Source organism: Gopherus evgoodei, chromosome 4, assembly GCF_007399415.2.
Source record: "Gopherus evgoodei ecotype Sinaloan lineage chromosome 4, rGopEvg1_v1.p, whole genome shotgun sequence".
NCBI lineage: Eukaryota > Metazoa > Chordata > Testudines > Testudinidae > Gopherus > Gopherus evgoodei.
Window position 1 is genome coordinate 53,680,878 of NC_044325.1, and position 24,890 is coordinate 53,705,767.

Genomic DNA, 24,890 nt, shown 5'->3' on the forward strand with positions numbered 1-24,890 from the left:
TCCCTTCAACAAGGCCATCAGGGACCCAATAAAAGCCCTATGGCAAACCCCAGCATCCCTACCTCCCACAGCCAAAAAGGCCAAAAAGAAGATTTTTGTCCTAGCTAAGGGATATGAATTTTTACATACTCACCCACTCCCAGTATCCTTGGTGGTCTCAGCTGCCAATGAACGAAAGTGACAGGAGTTACCATGAGTGACCCCTAAAGAAAAAGACTCTAAGAAGCTAGACCTGTTTGGAGAAAGGACTATTCAACTTGGGATTTGCAGCTCAGTTTTGTGAACTACCAAGCAGGTTATGACTTAATATTTTGGACTCCTTGTTAACGTTTAAGGACTTGATGCCCCAAGAGGCCAGACGCGAGTTCTCCGCTTTGGTGGAGGAGGGGAAGTCTGTAGCAAGGGCTTCCCTACAAAGGATCCTGGAAGCTGCAGATTCAGAAGCTAGGTTCATGGCCTCCGCAGTGGTTTATCCGTAGAAGTTCCTGGTTCCAATCCTCTGGCCTCCCACATGAGGTCCAACAGACTCTCCAGGATCTTGTCTTTAAGGGCACTTTGCTCTTTTCAGAACAGACAGACTCTAAGCTCTATGGCCTCTAAGATTCCAGGGCTACTCTGAAGTCCCTGATCGTACACACCCTAGCATCTATGAGAAAGCATTTTATGCCCCAGCCTTCCTTCTGGTTCTTCCCTCCACCATCCCAGGAGGACTCTCGGAGGAAGAGAAGCAGAGACTTCAGGCAGAGACCTCCACCCCAGTCCTCTTGTCATCAATGCCTGCTTCCCCAAGACATTCCAGGCACTCTAAGCAGGTCTTTTGATGGGACTCATGGGGACAGCATAGCAGCCACAAAGACTTTGGATCCAACCTGAACTTTGTTTGTGGACCACTTGTTCCACTTCCTTCGGGCATGGGCCTGTATTATTACAGACCCTTGGGTACTAAGCACAATAGAAGTGGGATATACCCTCCAATTCAATTCTCTTCTGCCCATTCCATCCTCCTCCCCATCTCTCTTCAGGAACCCTTCTCATGAGCACCTTCTAGCCCTAGTAGGGTGACCAGACAGCAAGTGTAAAAAATTGGGATGGCAGTGGGGGGGGAGTAATAGGAGCCTATATAAGAAAAAGACCCAAAAATCAGGACTGTCCCTATAAAATCAGGACATCTGGTCACCCTAAACCCAAGACGTGCAGAGCCTTGGAAGAGGTTCCACAGAATTTAAGGAGTTGAGGGTTCTGCTCCCATTATTTTCTAATCCTGAAAGCCAAGGGAGGTTTCAGATCTATCCTGGACCTGTGGCAGCTCAACAGTTACCTCAAGAAGCTAATGTTCCACATGGTCTCATTGTATTCCATCATCCCCTTCCTAGATCGAGGGGACTGGTACATCAGCCTTGATTTAAGAGACACTTATTTTCACATTTTGATATTTCAGCAGGACAGAAGATTCCTCAAGTTTGTTGTGAATCACATGCACTAACACTTTGCAGTTCTCCTGTTCTGCCTATTGGCAGCACCATGCGTGTATACAAAGTGCATAGTGGTTGTAGCAGTCTTCCTAAGGAGGCAAGGGGTTCAGGTTTACCCTTTCTTTGACGACTGACTGGTCAGAGGCTGGACTAGGGCTCAGGTGGAGTCCAGCATACATCTCATCCAGTCAAGCTTCTGGGATCTAGGCCTACTAATGAATAAGCAGAAATCTATCCTTTCCCTGGTACAGAGGATAGAGTTCACTGAAGTGGTGCTCAACTCCGACCAAGCCAGAGCCTTTCTCTTGGAAGGGCAGATTCAGGCAATCATGATGCTTATAGAACACCTCAAGGAATGCCTGATTATAATGACATGGAGTTGCCTGAGGCTGTTGGGTCAAATGACCTCGTGTACTTAGGTAGTTCAGTAGGCAAAACTTCGACTCAGACCTCTCCAGGCATGGCTAGCTTTGGTGTACTCATCAAAACCCCACCATCTGAACACGATCCTCATGGTTCCTCCCCCCGGGTCTCATCTCCCTTGGTTGGTGGCTGGACCTGCTGGTGGTTTGCACAGTCATTCCATTCTCATGGCCCCATCCATCGCTGTCCTTGTCACAGACATATCAGCACTAGGCAGGGCGCACTCACACCTACATCTCAAAGAACAACAGTTATGGAAAGGTTAGTAACTGTTTTTGTTTTTTTAGCATTTGACTGGTGTCATAAACAGATAGCTAAGGGTTAATGTCTCTTTCACCTGAAACACCTGACCAGAGAACCAATCAGGAAACTGGATTTTTTCAACTTTGGGTGGAGGGAAGTGTGTCTCTGAGTCTTTTGTCTGTCTGCCTGTTTCCTCCGAGTTTTGGAGAAGTACTTTCTACTTTCTAGTCTTCTGTTTCTAAGTGTAAGGACAAAGAGATCAGATAGTAAGTTCTATGGTTTCTTTTCTTTGGTATTTGCATGAATATAAGTGCTGAAGTACTTTGATTTGTATTCTTTTTGAATAAGGCTGTTTATTCAATATTCTTTTAAGCAATTGACCCTGTGTTGTATCATCTTAATACAGAGAGAACATTTGTATTTTTTTCTTTTTTTTTTTTTATAAAGTTTTCTTTTAAGACCTGTTGGAGTTTTTCTTTACTTCAGGGAAATTAAGTCTGTACTCACCAGGGAATTGGTGGGAGGAAGAAATCAAGGGGAGAGCTGTGTGTTGGATTGCTAGCCTGATTTGGCATTTCCTCTGGGTGAAGAGGAAAGTGCTTTTGTTCCAGGATTGGGAACGGAGAGGGGGAATCACTCTGTGTAGTTTCACAGAGCTTGTGTCTGTGTATCTCTCCAGGAGCACCTGGAGGGGGGAAGGGAAACAGGATTATTTCCCTTTGTTGTGAGACTCAAGGGATTTGGGTCTTGGGGTCCCAGGGAAGGTTTTTCAGTGGGACCAGAGTGCCCCAAAACACTCTAATTTTTTGGGTGGTGGCAGCAGGTACCAGGTCCAAGCTGGTGACTAAGCTTGGAGATTTTTCATGCTAACCCCCATATTTTGGATGCTAAGGTCCAAATCTGGGAATAAGGTTATAACATGGTGGCAGTAGGTTGGGATATAGACAGAATCCAGAAGCCAGTAGGAATATTATATTTTTCTTTTCTCTGCTAAGGGCTTTTTAGCAGAGAGAAACAGTTTGGTTTTAAAAGGGAACCAGAGAGAATTTTTTTTTTTTTTCTGCTCTCTCTAGCAGTTGTGGTTTGCATATTAAGCGAGAAGACTGTTAAGGGTCTTTTGTCATGCAATAGCCCTCCCATTAGGAGGCAAGTAGCAGCACTTATATGCATGCAAATAAAGTGGTTTTTCTGGTTTCCCTTAATTGAACATTAGCTAGAGAGAGAAAAGGAAAAAAGCACTGTTGCTAGGCAGACTTCAGGAGGCAACAGAGAGCCTGCAGTTCAGAAGATAAACACCGGAGGGCACCCCAACACCAGAAAACAGGAACCATGTCTACTAGGACAAAAATGGAGGCCGAAGACCATTTAAAAGAAGCTGAACACCGGCGACAACTGGAAATAAAACAAAAAGAGATGGAGATAAAAGAAAAGGAAGAAAGCATCAAACTGGCAGCCTTCCAAAGAGAACAGGCAGCCCAAGAGGCAGCACACAAAAGAAAACTAGAAGAAGAAGAGGTGGCCTACCGAAGGAAACAAGCAGAAGATGAGGCAGCCCACCGCCGAGAAATGGAAAAGCACCAAAAAGAAATGGAAAAACAACAAAAACAAATGGAAAAAGAGAATGAAGAGAAGGAAAAACAGAGAAAACATGAACTGGAGATGGCAAAAGCTGGGCTGCATGTGCCAGCCACCCCTAACAACCCGGCGCCAATTATTGCTCCACAGCACAGAAAATTTCCCACCTACAAGGCAGGTGATGACACCGAGGCCTTCTTGGAAAATTTTGAAAGAGCCTGTCTTGGGTACAGCATCCCCGAAGACCAGTACATGGTAGAATTAAGGCCACACCTCAGTGGAGCTTTAGCAGAGGTGGCAGCTGAAATGCCCAAGCCACAAATGAATGACTATAAACTTTTTCAAACCAAGGCCAGATACAGGATGGGGATAACCCCAGATCATGCCCGTCGGCGCTTCAGAACCCAAAAATGGAAACCAGAGGTGTCATTTCCCAAACACGCCTACTACATTGCAAAAAACTATGAGGCCTGGTTAACAGGAAACAACATTCAAACCTTGGAAGAAGTGAACCTCCTCATACAAATGGAGCAGTTCTTGGATGGTGTTCCTGAAGACATCACACGGTACATACAAGATAGAAATCCCAAAACTATCGCTGAGGCGGGGGAGATTGGAGCCAAATGGATGGAACTGGCAGAAAGCAAAAAAGCTACTGTCAAGGGGAACGATTACCCCAGGGGGCACACAGACCATAAACCCTACAACCGAGGACAGCCAAAGACCCTACATACCACCCAAGTAAAGCCACAGATACCCTACTCTTCAACCTCACCAGTCTCCAGTAACTCACCTCGGCCCAGTGACCCATCAGATGGAAGATGCTTTAAGTGTAATGAACTGGGACATATCAAGGCCAACTGTCCCAAGAACACCATGCGAGTGCAATTCATTACACCACCATCACCCCAAAGATCCCCAGGCCCAGATGCCTCTCAAATACCCTTGGAGCGAAGGGAAAATTTGAGAGTGGGCGGAAAGAAGGTTACTGCGTGGAGAGACACGGGGGCACAAGTGTCAGCTATCCACCAATCCTTCGTTGACCCCAAATTCATCAACCCAAAGGCCAAAGTTACCATTTACCCCTTCATGTCACAAGCTGTAGACTTGCCTACAGCTCAACTGCCTGTCCAGTACAAAGGCTGGTCAGGAATGTGGACTTTTGCAGTATATGACAATTATCCTATCCCCATGCTACTGGGGGAAGACTTGGCCAACCAAGTGAAGCGGGCCAAGAGAGTGGGAATGGTTACCCGTAGCCAAACCAGGCAAGCTTCCAGACCCATTCCTGTTCCTGAGCCGTCCACAGACGCCCCGTCTGTGTTACCAGAGACCCAGACAGAGGTAGTGGACCCGGATTCCATGCCTACCACTGAAACAGCCACAGCATCTCCAGTCCCAGGCCCGGAACTGGAACAGCAACCAGCACCAGCAAGTGCAACCACATCTTCAAACTCAACGCCCGAGGGCGCCAGCGAGCCAGAACTGGCAGAAGCAACAGACAGCCATACCCAAAAGGCTCAGCCAGAGCCTGAAATACCCTCAGGTGCACCAGCGGAGAGCGGTTCACCAGCAACGGAAACAACCCCATCACCTACATCGCTTCCAGAGGGACCAAGCCCAAGTCCACAGTCTGAGGAAGAACTGGTGACCCCAGCCTCAAGGGAACAGTTCCAGGCTGAGCAGGAAGCAGATGACAGCCTTCAGAATGCGTGGGCGGCGGCACGGAGCACCCCACCGCCTCTCAGCTCTTCTAATCGATCCCGGTTTGTTATAGACCAAGGACTTTTATACAAGGAAATTCTTTCTGGTGGACACCGGGAAGAATGGCAGCCGCAAAAACAGTTGGTGGTTCCAACTAAGTACCGGGAGAAGCTCTTAAGCTTAGCCCATGATCATCCCAGTGGCCATGCTGGGGTGAACAGAACCAAGGACCGGTTGGGGAAGTCCTTCCACTGGGAGGGGATGGGCAAGGATGTTGCCAAGTATGTCCGGTCTTGTGAGGTATGCCAAAGAGTGGGTAAGCCTCAAGACCAGGTCAAGGCCCCTCTCCAGCCACTCCCCATAATTGAGGTCCCATTTCAGCGAGTAGCTGTGGATATTCTGGGCCCTTTCCCAAAAAAGACGCCCAGAGGAAAGCAGTACGTACTGACTTTAGTGGACTTTGCTACCCGATGGCCAGAAGCAGTAGCTCTAGGCAACACCAGGGCTAACACTGTGTGCCTGGCCCTAACAGACATCTTTGCCAGGGTAGGTTGGCCCTCTGACATCCTTACAGATTCGGGGTCTAATTTCCTGGCAGGGACCATGGAAAAACTGTGGGAAACTCATGGGGTGAATCACTTGGTTGCCACCCCGTACCACCATCAAACCAATGGCCTGGTGGAAAGGTTCAATGGAACTTTGGGGGCCATGATAAGAAAATTCATCAACGAATTCTCCAATAATTGGGACCTAGTGTTGCAGCAGTTGCTATTTGCCTACAGGGCGGTACCACATCCCAGTTTAGGGTTTTCACCATTTGAACTTGTGTATGGTCACGAGGTTAAGGGGCCATTACAGTTGGTGAAGCAGCAATGGGAGGGGTTTACGCCTTCTCCAGGAACTAACATTCTGGACTTTGTAAGCAACCTACAAAGCACCCTCCGACACTCTTTAGCCCTTGCTAAAGAAAACCTAAAGGATGCTCAAGAAGAGCAAAAGGCCTGGTATGACAGACATGCCAGAGAACGTTCCTTCAAGGTAGGAGACCAGGTTATGGTCTTGAAGGCGCAACAGGCCCATAAGATGGAAGCATCATGGGAAGGGCCATTCACGGTCCAAGAGCGCCTGGGAGCTGTAAACTACCTCATAGCCTTTCCCAATTCCTCACTAAAGCCTAAAGTGTACCATGTTAATTCTCTCAAGCCTTTCTATTCCAGAGACTTACAGGTTTGTCAGTTTACAGTCCAGGGAGATGATGCTGAGTGGCCTGACGGTGTCTACTATGACGGAAAAAAAGACGGTGGCGTGGAAGAGGTGAACCTCTCAACCACCCTGGAACGTCTGCAGCGGCAACAAATCAAGGAGCTGTGCACTAGCTTCGCCCCATTGTTCTCAGCCACCCCAGGACGGACTGAACGGGCATACCACTCCATTGATACAGGTAATGCTCACCCAATCAGAACCCCACCCTACCGGGTGTCTCCTCATGCCCAAGCTGCTATAGAACGGGAGATCCAGAACATGCTACAGATGGGTATAATCCGCCCATCTACCAGTGCATGGGCATCTCCAGTGGTTCTGGTACCCAAACCAGATGGGGAAATACGCTTCTGCGTGGACTACCGTAAGCTAAATGCTGTAACTCGTCCGGACAACTATCCAATGCCACGTACTGATGAGCTATTGGAAAAGTTGGGACGTGCCCAGTTCATCTCTACCATAGACTTAACCAAGGGGTACTGGCAAGTACCGCTAGATGAACCTGCCAAGGAGAGGTCAGCATTCGTCACCCATACGGGGGTGTATGAATTCAATGTCCTTCCTTTCGGCCTTCGAAATGCACCCGCCACCTTCCAGAGGCTGGTAGACGGTCTACTAGCTGGACTGGGAGAATTTGCAGTTGCCTACCTCGATGATGTGGCCATTTTTTCAGACTCCTGGCCCGAACACCTACTCCACCTGGAAAAGGTCTTTGAGCGCATCAGGCAGGCAGGACTAACTGTTAAGGCCAAAAAGTGTCAAATAGGCCAAAACAGAGTGACTTACCTGGGGCACCAGGTGGGTCGAGGAACCATAAACCCCCTACAGGCCAAAGTGGATGCTATCCAAAAGTGGCCTGTCCCAAGGTCAAAGAAACAGGTCCAATCCTTCTTAGGCTTGGCCGGATACTACAGGCGATTTGTACCACACTACAGCCAAATCGCTGCCCCATTGACCGACCTAACCAAAAAGACCCAGCCAAATGCCGTTAAGTGGACTAATGAGTGTCAAAAAGCCTTTACCCAGCTTAAGGCAACGCTCATGTGTGACCCTGTACTCAGGGCCCCGGATTTTGACAAACCATTCCTAGTAACCACAGATGCATCTGAGCGTGGTATAGGAGCAGTACTCATGCAGGAAGCAACAGATCACAACTTCCATCCTGTCGTGTTTCTCAGCAAAAAACTGTCTGAAAGGGAAAGTCACTGGTCAGTCAGTGAAAAGGAATGCTATGCCATTGTGTACGCCCTGGAAAAGCTACGCCCATATGTTTGGGGACGGCGGTTCAAACTACAAACTGACCATGCTGCACTAAAGTGGCTTCATACTGCCAAGGGGAACAACAAGAAACTTCTTCGTTGGAGTTTAGCTCTCCAAGATTTTGATTTTGAAATTCAACACATCACAGGAGCTTCTAACAAAGTTGCTGATGCACTCTCCCGTGAGAGTTTCCCAGAATCCAGTAGTTAAAAAGTGTTCTTAACATGTAAAAGTCTGTTAGTTATATACTTAGTAGTATATGTAAAGGTGCATGTGTTGTATTGATCTGTTTATTTTCAAGTTCTAGAAGGAAATTGCCGCCAGTGAGCTTCCCCACTGTCTGCAATTTGGGGGGCGTGTCATAAACAGATAGCTAAGGGTTAATGTCTCTTTCACCTGAAACACCTGACCAGAGAACCAATCAGGAAACTGGATTTTTTCAACTTTGGGTGGAGGGAAGTGTGTCTCTGAGTCTTTTGTCTGTCTGCCTGTTTCCTCCGAGTTTTGGAGAAGTACTTTCTACTTTCTAGTCTTCTGTTTCTAAGTGTAAGGACAAAGAGATCAGATAGTAAGTTCTATGGTTTCTTTTCTTTGGTATTTGCATGAATATAAGTGCTGAAGTACTTTGATTTGTATTCTTTTTGAATAAGGCTGTTTATTCAATATTCTTTTAAGCAATTGACCCTGTGTTGTATCATCTTAATACAGAGAGAACATTTGTATTTTTTTCTTTTTTTTTTTTATAAAGTTTTCTTTTAAGACCTGTTGGAGTTTTTCTTTACTTCAGGGAAATTAAGTCTGTACTCACCAGGGAATTGGTGGGAGGAAGAAATCAAGGGGAGAGCTGTGTGTTGGATTGCTAGCCTGATTTGGCATTTCCTCTGGGTGAAGAGGAAAGTGCTTTTGTTCCAGGATTGGGAACGGAGAGGGGGAATCACTCTGTGTAGTTTCACAGAGCTTGTGTCTGTGTATCTCTCCAGGAGCACCTGGAGGGGGGAAGGGAAACAGGATTATTTCCCTTTGTTGTGAGACTCAAGGGATTTGGGTCTTGGGGTCCCAGGGAAGGTTTTTCAGTGGGACCAGAGTGCCCCAAAACACTCTAATTTTTTGGGTGGTGGCAGCAGGTACCAGGTCCAAGCTGGTGACTAAGCTTGGAGATTTTTCATGCTAACCCCCATATTTTGGACGCTAAGGTCCAAATCTGGGAATAAGGTTATAACAACTGGGCAAATGGTAATATGCTTCCTGTTAAGAAATGGTCTGAATCAGTGGCCCTTCTTGATCCACTTTCATTTTCCGTGTTTGATAATGACTTGCAGCTACAATGCTCCCACGCAATGTATCTTAGCTTGTGTCTATCTTCACATAATGATGCACTCATATAAAATAGTGCTTAGAAAAATTTCTTGAAATTTGGTTGAATCCTTTGCTAATTTATGGCAAAGTTTTAATGCACTAATCATTCTTTATGCCTTCTCTAGAAAACAGATAATACTCATTCTAGATTACCAATATGTTGTTTATCACATTGCCTTAGAGAGAGTCTTAATAAATCTGGATGAATGTAGCAACTACCTCATACAACCATTATGAAAAAATGGCAAATAATCACTCCTTAAAATTTTGATGACAGCATTTACAACAATTTAAAAATTAAAAAAATAAATCCTTGGTGAATACATTATGATAACTGTAAAAATGAAGGATTATAAATAATGAAAATGACAGGCTTGGACGTGAGTTCAATAGATATTATGAATAAACATTTCATAAATACACAGGTTTTAATAGTTGTGAATATGATAGCTCTGGTAAGAGATCAGTATTATTCTAAGCAGTACAAAAATTGGAAAGGAAAGTATAAAATTTTTCTGCAACTTTAGTGTACATCTGAAGGACTGGCAAATATACTTGGAAGCACACTTACAAATTTTTCTAATATTCATTTTGGTATGGCTGATAGTTACTAGCGTTTTATCCTTAGAATATTTAAAGCAATTGCAAATCCATACTTCTCTTTCTATAAATTAAATTCTGCATTAATAAACAATTCCATATATGATAATGACCACAAGAGAGAAACTCAAGATAACAATGATTATATTTCAATTATATCTGGAAAAAAATCAAATTACCTATTACAATAAAATATCACATAATGACACAGATTAATTATGGTATTAAGTAGCTTTATCTTTTATATGTTTTTGTTTTTACAGCTTCTGCCACATTTGAAGACTTTCAGATCCGTCCCCATGCTCTGTTTGTTCATTCATACCGAGCACCAGCCTTCTGTGACCACTGTGGAGAAATGCTGTGGGGTCTTGTGCGTCAGGGACTTAAGTGTGAAGGTAAGTTACATTAGCATTTGCTTTCCAATCTCAGTCAGTCAAGTGTGCCACTTCTGTGCTTGACAGTATTTCAAAATAGTGTGGGCACCAGAACTATTCTTCTGGTCTCCAATGGGCATCCCATAATACATTGTGGAAACTGGTCAGAATATAGTGAGCCTGGAGCCAATCCAAGGTACTGCAGAGTACTTATTGAGACAGCAAAGCAGTACAATCAGTGCAGCACAGTGCTGTGTGGACATATGGAGTAAAATCCTGACTTTGGAGTTTGATTTCCATGGATCCAGGATTTCACCCATGGTTTCTAATTCAATATGGGCTGTACTGGTGCAAGTACAACAGAGTGAACAAACAGATGATTTAGTTAAATTGGTTTAATTATGGTGGTATAAGCAATAACAATGCAACTTTTCTATATAGACAAGGCTTTGATAAGCAAACAGAAATTCTGATTTTGTATTTGCCACGTGACAGAGAATGCTTCCTTATTTAAATATTCCCAGCAAATAAAGGCAAAGATATTAAAGATGGAATTCGTATAAAGATTTGAAAGTAAATATTTTAATGGTTTGTGCTATCTCCTATACTACTACGTCAAGTAAATCCACTACCGTTTCGCTAGTCAATATGTAAATGCACCCTCAGTTAAAATTACTAGGAGTCGTGTGTGCATGAAAAAAAACACAAAACTCATTGCATACCTATTGGATGGCTTTCATTTCAAGGGACAATCACACAATATAGTCTCAAAGTTCCCTATGTTCCACATTAATTTGATGTTCATTCCCTTTTTGCTATTGAATATTATTTACATAAAAAATGAAGAATATCTAACTGAGATTGTAGCCAGAATTTTTTACACTAAAAAGTGAATCCCACATGTTAATTTTCCTCCCTGGATTTTTTGTTTGTTTGTTTTCTTCATTTTGAGTATTTGGCGCACACTGCATATTTGAACGTAGGTAGGTTGAGAGGCATAGCTCATTGTTTTCAGCAGGGGCTACACTGACTAGGGTTACTCCACCCATCACGGAGAATTTTTTGAAAAATAAAAAATAAATTTGTTTTTCTCATTTTCTTGTCCAGTTTTAGGCCCTGAATCTTTTTTAAAAATTGTTTGTGGAGTCTCCATTATCTTCCCTAACATTAAGTAATGATGCAAAGCCATCAGGCTTAGTGGAGTCTGGTTACGCTGGCAGAAAATAAGAAAGGCATGTGAATTTGCCTAGAAGTGTATTCATTGTTGAACAGAGTCCTTACTGGTTAATTTCATCCCCTCTGAATTGCTTATTTATAAGCATTTAAATGCTTATAATGACCAGAGTAGATTATTTAGGAGGAGGAATTCAACAGGTGTAAGCCATTATTCTGCTGGGGAAATGGGATCTACTCTCTTCCCTTTTAAAAAAGATATTGTGTTTAAATAAAGAGTAATTTTGTATGGTTTTCTGACCTAACTCATTGATAAATTGAGATGACAGAAAAAGGACAACATGAAAATAAATGTAGCAATTCCTGGAATAAAGATAATAATGGAATAAAAATATTGTGCGAATTCAAAACAAGATGCTTAGTATGACTAAAGTAACAAGGACAGCGATGATGATCTTTCTCCTCCTGGCCTAGAATAAATGAACAAATGGTAGCTGAATGCCTGAATCTAGTATCAGAGGGGCAGCCCTGTTAGTCTGTATCCACAAAAACGAGGAGTCTGGTGGTACCTTAAAGACTAACAGATTTATTTGGACACAAGCTTTCATGGGTAAAAAACCCACTTCTGCAGAAGCATGGAAGAAGAAGTGCATCTGAAGAAGTGGGGTTTTTACCCCCAAAGGCTTATGCCCAAATAAATCTATTAGTCTTTAACGTGCTACTGGGCTCATTGTTTTTCTGAATCTAGAGAACCTTTCTTGGGACAACACAGTAAACTTTCTGAATGTCTGTTGCTTTGGAAAGTCCAGCTATTTTATGGGTACATTTGTAATCCTTACTCTTCAAGATATCCAGGCTTCTTTAAAGGGGAAAAAATGTATATCCCATGTCGTCTATAGACAAATAGTAATACTGTTGGCTGCAAAATATTGTATTGTTTGAAGTGCAAAGATAACTAGATTGACTACTATTGATGTTCCCCTTCATGTGTTTAGTTACAGGCTGTGTTTACACTACATAATTTACAGAGGCCCAGCTGCAGAACATTTGGTGAAGATGCTCTAAACCGATGCAAGAGAGCTTTCCTGTTGGCTTAATAACTCCTGCCTCCATGAGAGGCGGTAGCTATGTTGGTGGGAGAAGCTCTCTCACTGACATAGCCCTGTCTACAATGGCACTTAGGTTGGTATAATTTGTCACTCAGGAGTGTGGATTATTCACACCCCTGAACAGCGTAAATTATACCAAAGTAATTTGTAGTGTAGACATAGCCTTAGTGTTTGATATTAGTTGTTGGTAAGTAATAATAACTTCTTTAAATCTCATGGGTCCAAAATCTTATATTCACTGGCATCCTCGGGAATACCACTGGGTTCATTGGGATTGAATTGGATACAAATCAACAAAGAACATGAAACATTTTTTGTCAGCTTTCACTTTCCCCCTTCTTTATTTAGCCATAATCTGGTACTGCTGTCTCCAATTGCAAACTCTCCTCCCTTCACAACACCAAATGCCAGGCTAGGCTCTCTTACTCATGAGGTCTTGTCATACTATAAAATCCAGAATTTAGGCACAGAGGAGGGTGTGACCCACAAACCTTTTGGTGGCAAAGGGTGCATCCCAAAAGTCAGATGTATGCATATTAAGTTTACCAAAAGGTGGCATGTGAAATCTCTGCCAAGAGTCCACTGGTCATCATAATCATTGCGAAATGTATGTACGAATAAAGTCTACGGAATTGTGTATCTGTACTGAAAATTATGTTCTTAAGGTATGTTAGGGCCGATCCGCTCCTGTCACGTAGGAAGGAAGAGACACTTTTATGTCTCTCTGCTGGTAATGTATGTATTGAGTATTGTCTGCTTCACAATGGAGGCCTAGCTACAATCTGAGCCATATGCTAATCAAGAGATTGTAAAATTGCCAAGAAAGAGGAACACAGGAAAACAACAGCCAGCAGGGAGGTGGCCTGCTTATTAGTAAAGATAATAGTTGTGGAGGTATAATTGAGGATACAGGAAGACACCCTGAATTTTTTCCACTGAGGAGGAAAGCTGACAATTTAACTTGTCTCTTTAACGGAAGATCCCAGCGAAGCCTGCCTGTAATACATGGGAAGGATTTGGGGTAAGCTCTGCCCTATAAGACATGACAGTAACTCATTAGTTAAGTCTAGGCTCTAGAATGAGTGTTATGATTTTATTTTGTATGTAACAATTTGTTTCCAATATTTCTACTTGCCGTCTCTCGAATTTCTATACTTTGTTAAATAAAAGTTTAATCATTTGCTCTATAAACTTATCTAAGAGCCATGTGTTAAGTGGAGCTGTGATCTGAGGTGTATGTGGTAAGCTGGGGTGTACTGTTCCTTTGTGAGCAGTAAAACTTTGAATGCTGAGAGCATCCAGTGGACTAGTGGCTGGGCACTCTAGAAGGATGCTTGGAGGACTTGGGGTTTGGAGTGTGTCTATCGCTAACCTGCATAGGGCCAGCAGAGCCTTTGTAGGCTAAGCAGGGAGTGCTTGTGTTGCCCGTGCCGGTGGAGTCAGGAAGCTTACCCACAACAGGTACAGGCAAGGCTTTCTCACACTAAAGGCAGGCGGAAGTCTCACTCTGTACCCTCAGGAGGTGTCACAGAGGATTGTCCATGTCTAATCTTTATCTGAGGAAAGGCCTTTCTTTCATGTAAATTTCTCACACCCTGTGCCTAATTCTTTTATCTGATTTTATACCAGTATAACTCTACTGACTTCATTAAAGTTGCTCTTGAGCAATACTGGTAAGAGATCAGAGTATAGATATTTGCTGTGATGATTCTCACTTTACCCAAAGCATCTGTACTAAGCTTGTGTTGGAATGTTGCCAATGACTAACATGAAATTAAATCTTTTTTCCCTACCTCCCATGTACTGAGTATACAGCCACCATAGTGCCTTCCGCTCATAGATTCTTGGCAAATGAATGACTAAGACTGAGGTTTGGTCATGGTGGTAACTTCTGGAAGTTTATTGAATTATATATAAACCACTGAGATTTCCCTTAACACCTTTTTAAACTAGCAAAACTTAAAGCTAAATAGCAATGCTGAATAACAATAGCTTCAGTGAAAATTAGGGTGCCATTTTTTTCAATATAAACATACATTTCTACTTTATTCTGAAATAATCTTTAATAGGAATGTTTCATGTTTTCCTTTTCAGGATGTGGTCTAAACTACCATAAGAGGTGTGCATTTAAAATCCCGAACAACTGCAGTGGTGTACGTAAAAGACGACTCTCAAATGTTTCCTTAACGGGACTCAACACTGTTCGGACAGTATCTGCAGAACTCTCACCTACCACCCCAGATGAGGCCCTTCTGGTATGCAATAATCTAATTATTAAAATAATAGACTGTTGCAAAAAAAATGAAATTCAATGTTTTGTAAATTTACCACACTTTGTTGTGAAAAAGAGCACCTTAACACAACAGGAAGGGCACTGTCTCAGCATATGAATGCATATTTGTCAAGCTCTGCTTCCATCATAACCCTAATACAGTAAATAATCCATTTTTGAAGGATTATGGTATTTGAGGGTCTGGTGTGTCACCCTTTCTTAGATGAGTAGTCCAAACTGATTGTAGAATTGGAATTGGTATATAATTTAGAATTGATATGACAAATATGTTTACTCCATAATTGAAAAAAAATCTGTTATGTCAAAGCTGCATTTGTATTGATTTGTGGTACAGTGAAAAATGGCCTCAGGAGAACACTTGAAATGGAGCTCATTAAATATCTGAATAACTTCTGCTCTTGGTTTTGTGTGTGTTCAGACGTTTTTCATCTGTGTAGTGCATGAACCACAATGATTCCTACAGCACTTTAACTAGTACTCGGAATAGTTTGCTCTGCAAATAATCCTTTTGTATTTGGTGTTGTTTACATGTGCATCTTGTTTTAGAAAAGAGGATTAGGTTTAGGAAGAAATCTTAGGGCTTGTCTACATGACACCAGCAAAGTACTGGGGTGTGATTTATCAAGGACTCTAATATGCTGCACCCTAACTATCCCTTATAGCTCCTGCTGGCACACTCTCATTCACGTTAACATTAATGTGTTAACAGGGCTACATGGGACAATTGGAGCGCTTTACTAATCACACTGCTTTGTCACATGCTTTGTAAACAAGCACTTAGTATAAGGGTGATAACCAGCTTCACTAAAATAAAATAGATGTATTTATGTATTTCATTTAAGAACAAAAATTTAATGACTAGAATAAGTTAGGTTACTATATATTTTTTGTCATGGAAAGGGATACCTAAATAGTATACACATTGCCATAATTAATATATTTTAATAGCTAAAAAAGCTGTACTGTGCACACAGAAATGAACCTCATGGTAAATAAAAGTTTAAAAACATTTTAATTCAAACAAGAGGAAAGAATGTATAAGCATATGAGAATAATTATTGTCTTGTTTTCTTTCCAATTAAAATGTTGCACTTATTGAACCTGACATACGACAAGAGCGTCATTCAAATGACATAGACCTAGTGTTAATGCAACACCATCCATGAACCCCAATTATCTACAGATGCCATTAATTATCATTAACTTACTTAGAAATTCAGGTGCACATTATGAATACATATAAAACCTACTTAAAATATTTAGTAGAACAAAAAATAAAGTTGCAGATTGTGCTTTTCAAGGTTTATTTTAGAAATGCACACTTATTAATGTCATTACAATATTGATAAAAATAGAATGAAGAGGCAATGTGACACTATTTTAGATTGTTTCCAGAACTGTGGTTAAAAGGGGTGTGGGGGGGGGGGAGGGCTGCCACTTGATTTAAATTTTAAACAGCTTAAAATTGCTGCAGGACTTAGTACTGCCAAAAAAGACACATTGGATTAAAAAGGATAAGATGCTTCTCAGGAACAATATATAAACGTTAATATTCGATTATTATATAACCTTTGGCTGAATTTTGAATGCCATGTATGGAAAGGGCAGGACATTATTTTTTACTTTGCTTGATGCGTGATTACATCTTAAGAATTTGCTGTTCCTAAAAAATAATTGTTACAAATAATTTTGGGAGGCAAGATGTGTTAGAGGATTGGTGACTGAATATGGAACCTTTGTCAGTTAGGCCATTTGTCTGCATCCAGCCCAGTTAAGTAATGATTCAGATGATCATCTAATGTCTGGTTGGTGTCACCTACGTGTGCACTTCTACCTCCATATAACGCTGTCCTTGGGAGCCAAAAAATCTTACTGCATTATAGGTGAAACTGCGTTATATCGAACTTGATTTGATCCACCAGAGTGCACAGCCCAGCCCCCCTGGAGCACTGCTTTACCACCTTATAACTGAATTCATGTTATATCAAGTTGTGTTATGTCAGCGTAGAGGTATAGTAATTGGGTGTCTTAGTTGTGGGTCTCAAGGCTGCCATTATTGTATGTGTTCTGAGCATAGTGGACTTTGGCTTTCAGAGCTGTCATTAAAGCACCTTTCTGCAACATTAAATAGATAGTGTCTGTTGTAGAATGCTGAACAATCCTATTGATACACTTTTCTAAAGTTTAGGGGTGTTCTGAGGCTTCGGTTCAGGCCTCTCTATATACATGCTCTGTTAATTGTACAGCTCAGTTGAAAGTTTCAGTTTGTTAGACTTCTGAGACTGTGCCTGTCTGCTTGTTGGACACATGTTCCTTGAATTATTTAAACACCTTTATTAAATGCCATTTTAAAAAAATTATTTTAAAAAATTCCAGATTGTTACTCTAAATTTCAATATGAAGAAATATAGTAGGGTTTATAATGAATGGCAGTGCATATATATTAGTAACATTTCTTTTCTTTACAGATCATTAACTCATACAATGCTATCATTTTCCTACCAAATTATGGTTCAGAATGACATATAGATGGATAAAATCAAAACCTTAAACAAGTAGCAGGTCAAATGCTTAAACCTTGAGAAATTAAATAGGTAACTTACTAATTTTCCTTTTCTTCCAGAGGTAAAAATTTCCATGAAGAAAATACTCCTCATTTAGGGCCAAATTCTCAAAAGTGACCTCTAAAATTGTACCCATTGTTTTTGCATGAATACTTTTTCCCGTGCTTGTTTTTTGTGCATATACACTGTTAGCTGTCGTCATTCTAATCTCTCCTTTGGACACTCTTTCTGCAGTGTTCATTTAAAGCCATTTTTGTTGTAATTTATATTGTGATAGCAGTTGAAAGCCCCAACTAAAGATCTGCCTTGGTTAATCCAAAGTCAAGCCAAACATAGCCAACCTGAACCCAACCTGAGAGTTCTAGTCATTTTCAGACCAATCCTGTCCCAAACCTGACACTTCCCCCCAAACCTGTGTTAGCACTACCATGTTGTCCTTAACACGCGGCTTGGTGTGGGTTTCCTGCAAGCCTAGGCACATGATTTATCTCTGGCTGTCTTGTGCCCATGAGGTTGATGCAGAAGTGGCCATGTGTCCTGCTCCTGCTGACCGCCATCGCCTCGCTGCACTGTGCTTGCTGCTAAGTGAGAGGCACTACAATTTGTCAGCACACTCACTCCACGGTGAGTTTCTTTAAGGTGGTTCTGGCCAGCAGGATGGGGCACACACAGCCATTGCTACATCAATCCCACGGACAGGAGGAAGTGATCAGCGAAGACCTCCCCTGACCCAAGCCTGAGAGGGTTAGGTGGTTTTCAGATCCAACCTGACCCAGATCCGTTGGTTTTGAGACAGGTTGCAAGGATCTGGTTCCAATTTGGACAGGGCCCAACTGCATTTGGTGCTGTACATACAAAAAGAAGACATCGTCCCTTTCCCAAAGAACGTAAAATTCATCATCATCAATCATCATCACATTCAGTTGAACCACTAACCATGTGCTCTAAGTGCTATGTAACCTTGTTTTGTTGCATCTTAGATGTCGTTGTAAGATGCTGCATACAGGCACCATGTTTTTTTTTCTCTATATATATTTGCTCTGTTCTATGGACATAGAACATTTGTGGGCACTAAAAATAATATGCTGAATAATTTGAACACACATAAATATCAGGTAGCTAGATATCTGTCTAATACAGATATACAAGGCCTAATTTTTGTGTGCAGATTTAAGCATTAAAAATGCATGCCTAAAACTTGTATGTGCAAAATGATGACTATAGTTTTAAAGAAAATGTGAAGATGCTGTAGTAAGATGCCATATTTTCACAGAACATTCAATCTTGCCTCTAATTCTGCTGTCTCAGTCGTTGTGGGTGAGCAGACACACTCAATTAAATACATTTCTCATAAGCTTTCCCTCCAGCTCTTTCTTCTTTTGTTATTCTCCATATAAGAGTGTGACAGCTTTCTTACTGAGCTGATTGATTTGGGTGTATTCAGAATCCGTTCTGCTTGGTTTAGTGACTAAAAGAAATGTTAACTACTTTTTACTCCTGTTTACCCTGCAGACCCAACACAGCTGAGAGTGAGCAAGTTAGAGTCTATTCCTAGAAATGTACCATCAACAGAATTGTTAACAAAGTTACAAAGTTTGACTTCCGTGTGAACCCAAAAGAACCCAGCTTTAGTTTGAGACACTTAAGACTAGGCTATGTCTACATTGCCCTCTGTTTGGACAACAGGGGCATGAACAGCAGTACACACCGAAGTGCTGCTTTGTAACTCTCCTGTGTGGACACTGCATGCATATATTAAAAGGTTCCTAGATTGCATTAATATAGTCCTGTTTAAAGAGGACCACATTAACGCAAACTACGAATCTTTTAGGTTGTACCGTCAGCGTCCACACAGGGCAGTTACAATGCAGCACTTTGGTGTGCACTGCTATTCATGCCCCTTGTAGTTCAAACTACAAGGCAGTGTAGACAAGCCCTTGGTTTGGAGGGCAGGCAGTTGGGGAAAAAATCTCTTTACTTTCAACATGAGTAATTGACATGGAAGTCTTTGAAAGACAATAATCATGGAATGCCAGAAGGATGTTTTAATTATCCTTGTACCACCACACTTGAAACTTGTTTATAGTGCTGTAAATGTATATTTGTTTACTGATCTCTGAGAAAACTTTAACTTCCCACTTTATGAGCATAAATATCATCTATATACATAAATCAGCCAGTAAAGTATCTAAATTATTTCATTTGGACTCACAATTGATTATGGGTCTAAATTTAAAGGCTTTTTAAAAAAATCTAGCTCCTGAATTCTAAAGTTTTGACAGTGATTTATTTTTCATTCTCAATTTAGTAGTAATATCCTTCTTATTCAACAGAAATTTTAAGAATGTGAAGATCAAAGAGTAGGTTACATCATCTAGTAGATCTATCTGAACACCTAATCAATTTTTATTTTTATGTTCTACTGCATAGCAGTCCCTCAGTGTAAAATGATAAAATGTTCATGCTTTCTTCAAAAGTAACATTGTTTTCTTTACTTTTTTTTTCCTACTTCGTTCTGCCTTTTCCTCTTTCCAACTTGCTGTCTCAGTCTCCTTTCAGCCCTGGCTATGAGGTATATACTAAATTTACTACATTCTTTCTCATAATATCAAGAACAGATGTGTTAAAAGTTCAGCATCTTTTATTTTACAGCCCTGATGTTAGAACTCGTCTTAAGACACACATGGATTAATTCAGATTTGCATGTCATATTCTTGAGAATTCAGAGGTGTTTTGGTTTGTCCGTGAGAGAGAGAATGACCAGCCACACAATTAAGAAGTACACTCAGATTCCAAAATGCACATCCACCCAGAGTTAGGAAGTTCAAAGCTTACTGCTTGTTCTTTGTTGTATTTACAGTAAACAAATACAACTGATGTAAAATTGACACCTTTATTCTTTATGATCTGGAGAAAGGGGTAAACAGTGAGGTGACAAAGTTTGCAGATGATACTAAACTGTTCAAGATAGTTAAGACCAAAGCAGACTGTGAAGAACTTCTAAAAGATCTCACAAGACTAAGTGATTGGGCAACAAAATGACAAATGAAATTTAATGTGGATAAATGTAAAGTAATGCACATTGGAAAAAATAACCCCAACTATACATACAATATGATGGGGGCTAATTTAGCTACAACGAGTCAGGAAAAAGATCTTGGATTTGCATAGTTCTCTGAAGATGTCCACACAGTGTGCAGAGGCAGTCGAAAAAGCAAACAGGATGTTAGGAATCATTAAAAAGGGGATAGAGAATAAGACTGAGAATATATTATTGCCCTTATATAAATCGATGGTACGCCCACATCTCGAATACTGCGTACAGATGTGGTCTCCTCATCTCAAAAAAGATATACTGGCACTAGAAAAGGTTCAGAAAATGGCAACTAAAATAATTAGGGGTTTGGAGAGGGTCCCATATGAGGAAAGATTAAAGAGGCTAGGCCTCTTCAGCTTGGAAAAGAGGAGACTAAGTGGGGATATGACAGAAGTATGTAAAAGCATGAGTGATGTGGAGAAAGTGAATAAGGAAAAGTTATTTACTTATTCCCATAATACAAGAACTAGGGGTTACCAAATGAAATTAATAAGTAGCAAGTTTAAAACAAATAAAAGGAAGTTCTTCTTCACGCAGTGCATAGTCAACTTGTGGAACTCCTTACCTGAGGAGGTTGTGAAGGCTAGGACTATAACAGTGTTTAAAAGGGAACTGGATAAATTCTTGGTGGTTAAGTCCATAAATGGCTTTTAGCCACAATGGGAAAGGAATGGTGTCCCTAGCCTCTGTTTGTCAGAGGATGGAGATGAATGGCAGGAGAGAGATCACTTGATCATTGCCTATTAGGTCCACTCCCTCTGGGGCACATGGCATTGGCCACTGTCGATAGACAGGATACTGGGCTAGATGAACCTTTGGTCTGACCCAGTACAGCCATTCTTATGTTCTTATGAGGTCATTCAAGCATAAATGAACACATGATTTGGACTGTAGAATCTTTATTACCAGTGATGATGTATGGTAAGGAAAACAGATTCACTTTCAGATATCTGGGAATTTTCAGGGCTGGCAGTGTTTTAAAACATCGTTTTACTTCTGCAGTGCACAGACCTCATCTGGAAAAAACTCAGTAACAATAAACACTAAAGCCCTATGTAATATAATAGAAGAGTATATACATCTTAATTTTCATAAGGAGAACACATTTCTATTTTTGTAATGGAGACTGCATGTCAAAGGTACTGTCTCTGGAAAAATCCACGTTGAAACCCAGAGAAGTTTGTTTAATGTTGTACTAAACACTGCTAAAGTATTTGAAATGATGAAAATTTGGCATCTTTCCCTTTTGTAGAATATCAGGGTTGGAAGGGACCTCAGGAGGTCATCTAGTCCAATCCCCTACTCAAAGCAGGACCAATCTCCAGACAGATTTTTATCCCAGTTCCCTAAATGACCCCCTTAAGAATTGAACCCACAACCCTAGGTTTAGTATGCCAATGCTCTAACCCCTGAGCTATCCCTCCCCTCATAATAGCTGTCTGAGATGCACCCATGGAGGAAGAGCAGGCTTTGAAAACTTCCTCGTTTGTAGGAAAGGAAGAATTATTGATCAGCAGGTGTACAGAGTGTATTAAAATGCTCATCTGAAGATTATATCAAGACTGGTAGGCCAGTCTATTAGAAACCACAGTGTAGTACGATGCAAATGGATGCATAAGAAAATGTTTTTGTAATGCATAGCATCATCTTTATTATAGATGTGTGCAGTAGTTGAAATGCAAGCAATTAGGGATTATACTTGGTGGTCTATGAAAATCACGATTTATTTGTTTAGAAAATTCATGACTGTAAATGGCGAAGTATTAAATTTCACAGAATTCACATGGAGAGAATTTTACAAGTAAATTTAGTCAATTTCAAGGACAGAATGAATTTTACAAGTAACATTTAGTCCTTGAAATTTGTCACATTGCAGGGCAACTGCACCACTATTCCCTCCTGTAAGGGCCACCCAAGGCACCTGCTCTCAGGCTTGCAGCTCCTCAGTTGTCACCTCTTTTGGGTGGAGACCCACATCTCTCTCCCTCCTGACTGGAGTTTTTTCTAGGTTAGACAGTTCCCTGCCTACACTGTGAGTTCCCAGCAAGTCAGACTGCCTAAGCAGGCCTGCTTTGCTTTCTCTTCAGAGGCTATAAAGAGCATAATTGCCAATAGTTATAAGTTACCACACAGCTCTTTCCAAGCATTTATTCTTAAGATGGAAGCCTTACAGAGAAAACATTTAACAATAAAAGAACCTACACTCATGCTAATAAGCTTACCCCCCAACTTCAGCGGAGACCCTGGTAGGAGTCAGTCCTTCAAGCCCCACACAGGTATTTTCCTGTGGTTACAAGTTCATAACAGCTTTTTCTCAGCACAAGAACACTTATGAATCTGTCAGTCACTCCTTTATATGGTTTGGCCTCTGATCTTGTTTTCATGAACCAAGTAATAACGGACAAGGTCCCCTCTCAAGGCAGAGTTTCAAAAAGCTGATTTCTTGCATAACTGGAGGAAGTATATTTGCATACACCTTGCCCTAGAAATTTCCTAGGAAACCCACTTAACTTTAAAAGTTCATTCTTGTCTGGCACATTGTTTCAAATAATCCTTTGAAGTTTATAACACTTCCCAGGGTTTAGGTTACTCATGTCTCTTCCTTTCACCTCAAGAGATGTTATATACAATCCCACAATAATACATAAACATTTGCATTTTTAATACAGTGAACTTCTAAGATACTTAAATTTAATTCAGTAAGATTTAACTTAATTCAGTAAGGTTGGTCCAAGATATTACAGGAAATTGCCATATCTGTCACAAAATTGACTAAATTTGCTTGTAAAATTCATTGTGACTTGAAATTGACTAGCTAAGGTAATTTTTTATATTAAAAACTGCATTGTAGACATTTTCCTTTTAAAAATAATATTTAAAAGTTCACAGTTTGGGGGCATTTTCACGATTCCTGTGCCCTCCATGAAATCATGATTTATACACAGGCCATAATTATATTGCATGTTTAGCATTTTAAAATACTTTTGAAACAGATTTCACTTTTGGGAAGACAAAGTAAGCTATTTCCTTGGTAAAAACAGTATCTTAAGCTTTGAATTTTCAAATTCAATATATTGTTATATAAAATAGAGGATAATAGAGTACATATTATAATGTTGTTTTTGTATATGTTTCTAAAAATGCTGAATTTTAGAAGTAGGTCTGAGTGGACTTAAGCTCTGAAGTTTTACATTGTTTTGTTTTGTTTTGTTTTTGAATACAGTTATGTAACAAAAATATATATTTGTAAGTTGCACGTTCACAATAAAGAGATTTGCAGCACAGTACTTGTATGAAGTGAATTGAAAAATACTATTTCTTTTGTTTATAATTTTTACAGTGCAAATATTTATAATAAAAATAATATACACTTTGATTTCAGTTACATCACAGAATACAATATATATGAAAATGTAGGAAAAACATCCAAAATATTAATACATTTCAATTGGTAGTCTATTGTTTAACAGTGTGATTAAAACTGCAAATTAATAGCAATTATTTTTTTATTTGCGATTATTTTTTTGAGTTAATCATGTGAGTTAACTGCAATTTACCCCTAGTTAAAATTATTTTAAATTGGCCATTTAAGAAATTTAATATTGTTATCTAATTTGTTTTGGCATGAATGATCTTAACTGAATATAACAGACCACTCTGAATTATTAGTTAAAAGTCATTCAAAAGTTGTGTTTTTGCTACATTTGAAAAACTTGAGTTGCAACTAAACTAATTATTGTTTTATCTAATTGTTATTATTATAATTTAGACTCTAGATGGGTCAGATAAATAGATCAGGTTGCTATTGTGATATTAACGGTAACTCAACCAGTCATCCCTTCCTGTCTAGCTAATTTGTGTGTTGCAGTTCTCTTGGTTGAAATTCATAAACTGAATGAGGGGGATTGTGTACATATGCCAAGGGCTCTCACTGGTAGAATATTAGGCTCCATCTGTCACTGCTTTTAAGGGTTCAGTGTCTATATGCTAGCTCCTGTGTTTCATTATTGGAAAATCCTGCTCCAGTGGACAGGATCAGGTTCATTAGAATGGGATTCCTAATGGATAAAGTGAACCCCTCCCCTGGAGAATGGAGACTTCAGTTGGCTACTGCCCTCTTCCATATTCTAGTTCTCTGCCCCTTCTCCGTGTCATCCATGATTACGCCTTCCACATTCCCCCTACATTCCTTCCCCCTCTACGCCCCGCCTGCCCTGTCTGCCTCTTGGCTTTGATAGAAATTCACAAAATAAATTTTTTTAAAAATGTATTTCTTTCTAATTATGACAGTCAAATTCCAGAGTTTCTTTTCCCAAAAGTTTATGTGGTAAGTTTGCCTAGATACTTTAAAAAAAATTAAAATGTAAAATATATATCCTATGTCCCA

At 40.5% G+C, this 24,890-nt stretch overlaps 1 protein-coding gene across 2 annotated transcripts in view; it reads left to right on the forward strand.

Annotated features, from left to right (window-relative positions):
- Positions 1–24,890, forward strand: part of PRKD1 (protein kinase D1) — a 310,871-nt gene that overhangs the window by 225,515 nt on the left and 60,466 nt on the right. Inside the window, exons 4-6 of one of the 2 annotated variants that reach the window (XM_030559354.1) lie at positions 10,157–10,288; positions 14,644–14,804; positions 19,955–19,978. In XM_030559354.1, the coding sequence (XP_030415214.1) occupies positions 10,157–10,288; positions 14,644–14,804; positions 19,955–19,978 (317 nt within the window). The remainder of the gene's footprint in view (positions 1–10,156; positions 10,289–14,643; positions 14,805–19,954; positions 19,979–24,890) is intronic. The other variant, XM_030559355.1, reaches the window with a different exon arrangement.